Source organism: Canis aureus, chromosome 16, assembly GCF_053574225.1.
Source record: "Canis aureus isolate CA01 chromosome 16, VMU_Caureus_v.1.0, whole genome shotgun sequence".
Taxonomy (NCBI): Eukaryota; Metazoa; Chordata; class Mammalia; order Carnivora; family Canidae; genus Canis; species Canis aureus.
This window is the reverse complement of record NC_135626.1, coordinates 40,017,994-40,026,076: the sequence shown is the minus strand read 5'-3', so window position 1 is coordinate 40,026,076 and position 8,083 is coordinate 40,017,994. Positions and strand designations below refer to the sequence as shown.

Below are 8,083 nucleotides of genomic sequence, written 5' to 3'. Positions count from 1 at the left end.
TTGCAAATTCCAGGAGGACTGGAAAAGCCACACATCTCTGTATCCCTCCCGGGACTCAGGAAAGGCTAGGCCAGCAACCAAGGTCAATTCCATACCTGGGCTGGGTTCCTGCTGGGCTCCTGCTGAAGGACCAGGACAGTTGAGCCCCTTGCCTTCCCGCCCAAAGGTCAGTCAACATCAGCACCACTTTATTTCTTCAGCCTTCCTCTCTGCATTCTTCGCATGAACCCTACTTTCTGTTTCCAAGCCCTGGTAGGCATGTTGCTTTGTCACCATTGTGGCCTTTGTGTCATGCCACTTGTCTCCTTCATCAACCTGGAGTCTCTGAGAGCCAGGACAGGGCTCCCCAGCAGACTGGGGCTCTGAGAGGGCAGGGGCTGGGCTTCCCACCCTCACTGGTAGCTTTCTGTGGGAAGAGGCGGCGCTTCCCCCATCCTTCAAATAACTCCTTAGTACTCCAGTCCTCGTTCACCCACAGTGGGCACAAGGTGGGAGCAGCAAGGGGCGCAGACAATGATAATCACCAATGGGAGAGATGACTCTACTCCTGGGAGTTTCTATCCCAGAGGGGCTAAGTCTCAGCTAAGTCTCTGCTGTTGGGCCAGCTGGAGACCAAACTCTAGGATCTAGGTCACCCCCTTGGCAGCAGAGCTGATTTATGGTGCCCCTGACAGCCTAATATCACCAAATTACCCCACACAATGGAGAGAGGCTGGGCTGCCTCCTGGCAGTCCCTAAAGGACGCTGAGCCTGGGGCAGCCCTGCCGCCTTCTGATCCCAGACCTCCTTTGGGTCTGTGAGGGAGGGGGCTGGTGCAGACAGAGGCACACCCAGGCATGCCATCATCAACTGGGGGTATAAGTAGGAAGCCTTGGGGACAGCTCTGTACCCTGCACTCGGGAGCCAGTAGCACTCGGACGACTACTTCCTGTCCCACAAGCTGCAACAGAGCCAGCCATGAATTGCAGACAGTTCTTGTCCTCCCACTGCAGCCGTGACAGCTCTGGGGGTGGTGGGGGCAGCAAGATGTTCTCCTGCAGCCGCAGCAGCTTTTCAGGGGCTAGTGGAGGAGGGGGCCGATTCAGCTCTTCTAGGAGCTTCGGAGGGGGCAGCTCTGGGGCCTGTGGGAGGGGAGGTGGTGGCAGTTTTGGCTCTAGCTACGGTGGAGGATCTGGGGGCGGTTTTAGTGCTGGTAGCTTTGGGAGACATTCTAGAGGCTTCAGTGGTGGTTCTGGAGGAGGCTTTGGCGGTGGATTTGGAGGAGGCTTTGGGGGCTTTAGTGATGGTTCTGGAGGAGGCTTTGGGGGGCCTGGGGGATTTGGCAGTGGCTTTGATAGTGGTGCTGGTGGTATTCTGGGTGCTGATGAGAAGACCACCATGCAGGACCTCAATTCCCGGCTGGCCTCCTACTTGGATAAGGTGCAGGCACTGGAGGATGCCAACAAGGAACTGGAGAGTAAGATCCGGGAGTGGTATGACAAGCAGGGGTCTAGGACCTTCCATAGGGATTACTCCCCCTACTATGACACTATTGAAGACCTCAAGAACCAGGTAGGTGGGGAAACTCTGACCCCTCTCTCCTGGTCTCTCTGCCTCACACTCTCACACACACACATACACATACACTCGCATGGTTTATCTTCCAAAAAAGTCAGATGCTAGACTCTAGGCTTAGATCATCGTCAAGGAATCCATTTTTTAAAGAAACATTATACTTTCATCAGAAACAGAGTTTGTTTGGTTCTTGATGGCACCAGGGCTGGGACTTTGGCCTGTGCTCTAGGCTTTAATCACCATGTTCCCAACTTTCAGAGTATGAGCAGAGCAGTGAAGAGGCTTAGATTAACATGGGTGAGCCTGAGACTGGATGTGGGGGTCTCCTTTTGGAGCCTGGCCAAGAGGTAGTGGGGTAGTGGGGAGGGAATAGAGATGGGGGCACTCCCGTTTATGAGCCAGGGATGTGGTCCTGGGTCTGTCATCAATTCACTATGTGACCTTGGGAAACCTGATGCCCTCTCTGGACCTGTTCTATGCATTTAATACAGAGGATGGGCAGACCAGCTCTTAGGTCTCTGCTGGTTTAAAACTTCTGTAATCATGCAAAAAAGAGGTAAGAGAGCTACTGCCCCAAATTGGTAGATCATATGGCTCAAGGGAGGAGAAAATCTGTTCCTGTTTCTCCTCTCACTCCCTAAGAATTTAAAGCAGAAAAACTAGAAGCTGTATCTATTCCTTCCGACCTCTCCTGGGCTCCTATAGAGGCCTGTCTTGATCTTTCCAGTTTTGTTGGACCTAGGTACACATGCTAGTTGTTTAAATGATAACAGGATCTAGAACTCTGGGGATGGAAGTAATCTATCCACTTTTCCATCTCCCCACACGCTGCCTCCATATACCAATCCTCTCACCATCCATCCATATATCAACTCATCTATCCATCCACATGTCCATCTATCCATTTATTCATTCATTCACTCAATTTAATGAATAATTGCCTTCCATGTTGCCCGTGGCAGACATAGTGATGTATCAGACTTGGTCTCTGTCTTGAGGAGCTCACAGTCTAGCTATAGTTTGCTGTTCCCGCCTATCTCCCTTGCATTTACAACTTCTGCTAAACAGCCTCTAGATATCCTGTTTCTTCTATCCCACACCTTTCCCGTCTACTTTATCCATGTGTAATCCTAGCTATCCTTCAGGGATCAATTCTATTGTTACCTCCTCCCTGAAGTCTTTCTTACAGTGCCATAGCCATATGTCATCTCTCCTTTCCTTGAGCTCTTCTATGATACTTTGGATGTGGTAGTTGACTGTGGGTTCCCTGAGGAGCAATATCTCATTGATGTCTAGACCTCACAGTGTTTGTTGTAGTAAATCTTCAAATATTTGTTGAATGAACACTGAACATCCTTGCTGAAGCCTGTGAGAGGTCTGTGCTGTGTACCAGCTTTTGGAAGCTCCTTCTACCTCTTAAGCATCTTCCTGGATGGGGTTCTCATCTCTTATGGCTTTGCCTGGCTTCTTGCCCTGCTAGCAATGAGTCATAGAAAAGGAGCATGAGTTCCATGCCATCTCCTCTTTTTCTTAGATTGTGAACATCACAGCAGACAACAATAAGACCCTCCTGGATCTTGACAACACTCGAATGACATTGGATGACATCAGGATGAAGTGAGCCCTGCTCCCACTCCCTATGCTGTCATCAATCTTCCTCCACCCCCTAGTGCTCTGAAAGTCCCTTTGGGACTGGTGTCCTCTTGCTTATTCCCTACCTGTGGCTGTTCTGCAGGTGTGATATAGAGAACAACTTGCGACTAGCAGTGAATGCTGACATCAATGGCTTGCGGAAGGTGCTGGATGACCTGACCATGCAAAAGTCTGACCTGAAGATGCACTATGAGTCTCTGCAGGAGGAACTGATTGCCCTCAAGAAGAATCACGAGGATGTACGGTCCTGGCTTCTTATGGCTTATTGAGAAAAAGGAGGAACAGAAGTTGCAGAGACAGTGAAGGGATAGCTATGGGCACTGCCTGGGTGACACCCTTTTCCTGACTTTTGAGGACACTCCCAGTGCCTCCTTAGGAGTGTCTATGGTGGTGGTTGGGCTTTGCCTTCACAACTGTGCCTCCTTTTTGTATCTCTGAGGAAGCAGAGGGGGACGGCTAAGACCTGGTGGAGAGGATCCCATCCTTTGACCTCATATCTCCTTGGTTCCTGGCAGGAGATGAGCCAGCTGACTGGACAGAACTCTGGAGATGTCAATGTGGAGATGAATGCTGCTCCTGGCAGAGATCTCACCAAGATCCTCAATGACATGCGTGAGGAGTATGAGCGAATCAGTGCTAAGAATCGTAAGGACATTGAGGAGCAATATGAGACTCAGGTGAGCAGAATGGGCTGCCCATTCAACATTCTCTTTCTCTTCCATAGATCTCTCCATTCCTCCACCCCATCTCTCTATTCCCCCATCCCTCCATCTCTTAGTCCAGCTGTTATCTATCCATCTTCATTCATTAACCACAAACACAATTATTAAGTAGCTTGTCAGTGCCAGGTTTTATGTGAAGTCCTGATGTCCCAGAGATGAGCCAAAATGAGACTGCTGTCCTCAGGAGGGTCATTACATATGTGAACAGTTTGTTACATACTGAACATTTACTTTCAATTATCTATTACATTTGTGAATACATATGTGAACAAAGGCCGAGCATGAACAACTCATGTAAGGCTATGTGCCATCAGAATCTAGTAGAGGTACATGGTGTGCCTCTCATGCCACACGGAACCTCCCTGGGCCTCCAATGCCTAGCATAGACCATAGCCCCTGGCCTATGAGAGCATGATCTGTGGTGTGTGTGTGTGTGTGTGTGTGTGTGTTTGGGGGTCAATTTGAAATAAGGTTAGAAAGGTGGTTTGGGGACAAGTGTGAAGAGTCTTGAAGCCTTGCTAAGAGGGAATGCTAAGTTGAGAGAATTGGATCACCTTGGCTGGCTAGCAGACCCAGAACTCAGGATGATTTGTCCTTAGTTTTGTCTCACTCTTGGCTACAGAGGCAAAGGTCCTGGTGAGTGGGGCAGAACTTTTCCCATTGCAGCCTCTGGTCCAGCCTGATTCTCACTGAGTTCTTGGGTTTTCAGATGAGCCAAATGGAGCAGGAAGTGATGAGTAGTGGCCAGGAGATGGAGTCCAACCACAAGGAGGTGACCCAGCTCCGGCACAGCATCCAGGAGATGGAGATTGAGCTGCAGTCTCAGCTCAGCAAGGTTGGTAGTTCTGCTCTAGAACCTCTTCCAGGATGGGGCACTGAAGGTGTGGTATGATCCCTAGGAGTGGGAAGGGAAGAGCTATGATGTAGCATCCCTCTTATAGCCTCTTCCTGCCTCCTAGAAATCGGCCTTGGAGAAGTCCTTGGAGGACACCAAGAACCACTACTGTGGCCAGCTGCAGCAGTTGCAGGAGCAGATCAGGAGCCTGGAGGGCCAGATCACTGAGATCCGGGGAGAAATTGAGTGCCAGAATCAGGAATATAGCCTTCTGCTCAACATCAAGACACGGCTGGAGCAGGAAATTAAGACCTACCGCAGTCTCCTTGAGGGTGGCCAGGAGGACTTGTAGGTTCCCCAGGACTCTGTGGAATCCCTGTAATTTCTAAGTCCCTGGCACCATATTGTCCCTGGTGTCTGGGGAAGTTCCTGTACACAAGGGTTCTGATGGGTTGGGGACTTCTTCATCCTAGGAGAACCTCAAAGGCTTTGGAAAAGGAGGTTGGTAACAAAGAGAGAAGGGACTAGTCCTTACTCCAGGGAGAGGGAGGCTCTCCTCTTAAACTGTGGTGCCAGCCCAGCCTGTTCTCTGCCTTGGAGAAGGAAAACTTAGGGAGTCTCACATTTGGGTCTTGACTCTGTCCAGATCCACCCTTGAATATGTATGTAGGGTCATTCATTTTTCTCTCTGTGTTATCTTTCCTTCTCAGCGAATCTCATGAATCTGGACAAAGTCATTTTGGAAGTGGCGGAAGTAGACAGCAAGGTGGAAGTGGAGGCAGTCATGGAAGAGGATCCAGGGGAGGAAGTGGTGGCAGCTATGGTGGAGGAAGTAGTTCTGGAGGAGGGAGTGGAGGCAGCCATGGAGGAGGAAGTGGTGGCAGCTATGGTGGAGGAAGTAGTTCTGGAGGAGGAAGTGGAGGCAGGGGAGGAAGTGGAGGCAGCTATGGAGGAGGAAGTGGTTCTGGAGGAGGAAGAGGTGGTGGCTGTGAAGAAGGAAGTGGATCTGGAGGAAGAAGTGGTGGCAGCTATGGAGGAGGAAGTGGATCTGGAGGAGGAAGTAGTGGCAGCTATGGTGGAGGAAGTAGTTCTGGAGAAGGAAGTGGTGGCAGCTATGGTGGAGGAAGTAGTTCTGGAGGAGGGAGTGGAGGCAAGGGAGGAAGTGGAGGCAGCTATAGTGGAGGAAGTAGTTCTGGAGGAGGAAGTGGTGGCAGCTATGGTGGAGGAAGTAGTTCTGGAAGAGGAAGTGGAGGCAGGGGAGGAAGTGCAGGCAGCTATGGAGGAGGAAGTGGTTCTGGAGGAGGAAGAGGTGGTGGCTGTGAAGAAGGAAGTGGATCTGGAGGAAGAAGTGGTGGCAGCTATGGAGGAGGAAGTGGATCTGGAGGAGGAAGTGGTGGCAGCTACGGAGGAGGAAGTGAATCTGGAGGAGGAAGTGGTGGCAGCTACGGAGGAGGAAGTGGATCAAAAGGTGGAAGTGGAAGATCATCTCAGGTCCAGTCCTCTTCCTCCAAATCTGGTGAATGTGATGATACACAAGGTAAGGGACAATTCTAGCTTGTGGGGTCAGGGAGGCACAGATGTTAAGCTGTCAAGGTACCACCCCTTTTTGATTATCTTTGAGCTTTTCTGGGGAATGCATATTCTGAAGAGTACTAGATTTTAGGGAGGTCACTAGTGAGGTGTCTGACTTGCCCTTGTTTCTGAATTATCATTAATTTTTATTGAGCTTTGGGTGAGGATAGAACAAAATCTACACATGGCCTGAGTCTCAATGGCATAGGAGATGGGTTGGGAGTTGTGCATTTTCTTACATACTTCCCACCACATCCTAAAGGTGGGTATTGTTATTATACCCATTTTGGAGATAAGGAAAATGAGTTTCAGAGAAGACATGTAGCTTATTCAAGATCATACAAAAAATAAATGAGGGACTCAGCTCTGTGGGTCTTCACAGCCAGCACTTTTAATCATCACGAGGATGGGGAGATCTGGATCAGCAACAGTTCAAGTAGAAATGAGGTTCAGGTGTTGTTGTCAGTGGTTAGCTCATACAAGTCAGTTATCTGGTGCAACCGTCTAAAAGGGCATATACTGAACACAATAATCTCAATGTAGGAGAGTCACACAGTGAAGTGGTCTCCAGCTCAGAGAAAGTTTCCCCTTGTGTATGCTGAAATTTATAAAACAAGAATTTAATATGAAATTGTAGTAAAAGTCTGGATAACACAACTGGGAATGTTTAGGTCCAAGAAGCCTTCAAGTGCACGGGAGCTGTCCTTCTTTGGGTGGGTGGTGTGATTTTTGTGTGTCAAGTGGCACTGCACTGCAGGGCCATGGATGTGCATGTATGGGCTGGGGCCATCCTTGCCTCAATATCTAAGAAATTTACTAATAGATCTGTTGAATGGAGGAGGGACCAGGCTCATGAGCCTTCATCTTCAGAAATGGGAGAGTATCTGTTAGGGCTGCAGGACAGCTTTAGGAATGAGATGGAGGCCACTGGGATCCCAAGGTTCTTCCAACTATTTGAGCTCCAATCTTCTTGCTCCCAGTTTGTCCACCTTTCTTTAAGTCCCAGTCTCCCTGTCTCTTGTTCTAGGTTCTCTCTTCACACTCTTACCTCTCTTCTGTCTCTCCACAGGCTACCACATTCAATACTAGAGCTCCTGTAAACTCTCCTGGCCCTGCCCCAGCCAAGTATTCTCCAGACAGGCAGCCCCCAGATGAAGCCTGCTCATTGTCTTCTGGCATCAGAAATAGCTGGCCACAAGGCCCAGAGCTCATGTGGAACTGGGCTGAGTGGGCATGTGTACCTCTGGCCGCCCATGGGCTCCCTCCCTTGGGAGGGTTGGGGAGATCTCAAACTGTTTGGTCTGGGGTTGACCCCATTCCCTGCCCCATCTCAAGTTTCTAATAAAGCTTTCCTACTGCAAATCAAACTTGGACTTTGACCCATTTGTTCTTTGGGATTAAGAAGGGACAGAAAGGAGGTGAAGGGAGAATCAAATGAATGTACTCTGTGTGTTGGTTAGGTTTTCTATCAGTTGACTTTTGCTTGTAACAAAGCAACCCACAATTTAGTGGCTTAAAATGACAACTATTTATTTAGCTTGTGATTTTGCATTTGGCAGTTTAGTCTGGGCAGTTCTATTTTCCTGCATGCATCTATGGTCAGCTGCAAATTGGCTAGTGGCTCTGCCTCTGGGGCTTGGCTACATGCTGTTTGAAGGTGCTGGGTGTGAATGAGATACATGACTCTCATCCTCCAGCTGGCTAGCTCAAGCAAGTGTCCCAAGATAATGAGTAGAAGTATGCAGTC

At 49.4% G+C, this 8,083-nt stretch overlaps 1 protein-coding gene across 1 annotated transcript; it reads left to right on the top strand.

Moving 5' to 3' along the window:
• Nucleotides 1-957: 957 nt before the first annotated feature.
• Nucleotides 958-7,560, top strand: KRT9 (keratin 9). The gene is made up of 8 exons (XM_077850475.1): nt 958-1,551; nt 3,089-3,171; nt 3,290-3,446; nt 3,723-3,884; nt 4,639-4,764; nt 4,889-5,112; nt 5,475-6,301; nt 7,406-7,560. The coding sequence occupies exons 1-8, from the start codon at nt 958-960 to the stop codon at nt 7,423-7,425; spliced, it is 2,193 nt and encodes a 730-aa protein (XP_077706601.1). The 3' UTR covers nt 7,426-7,560.
• The last annotated feature ends 523 nt before the right edge of the window (nt 7,561-8,083 follow it).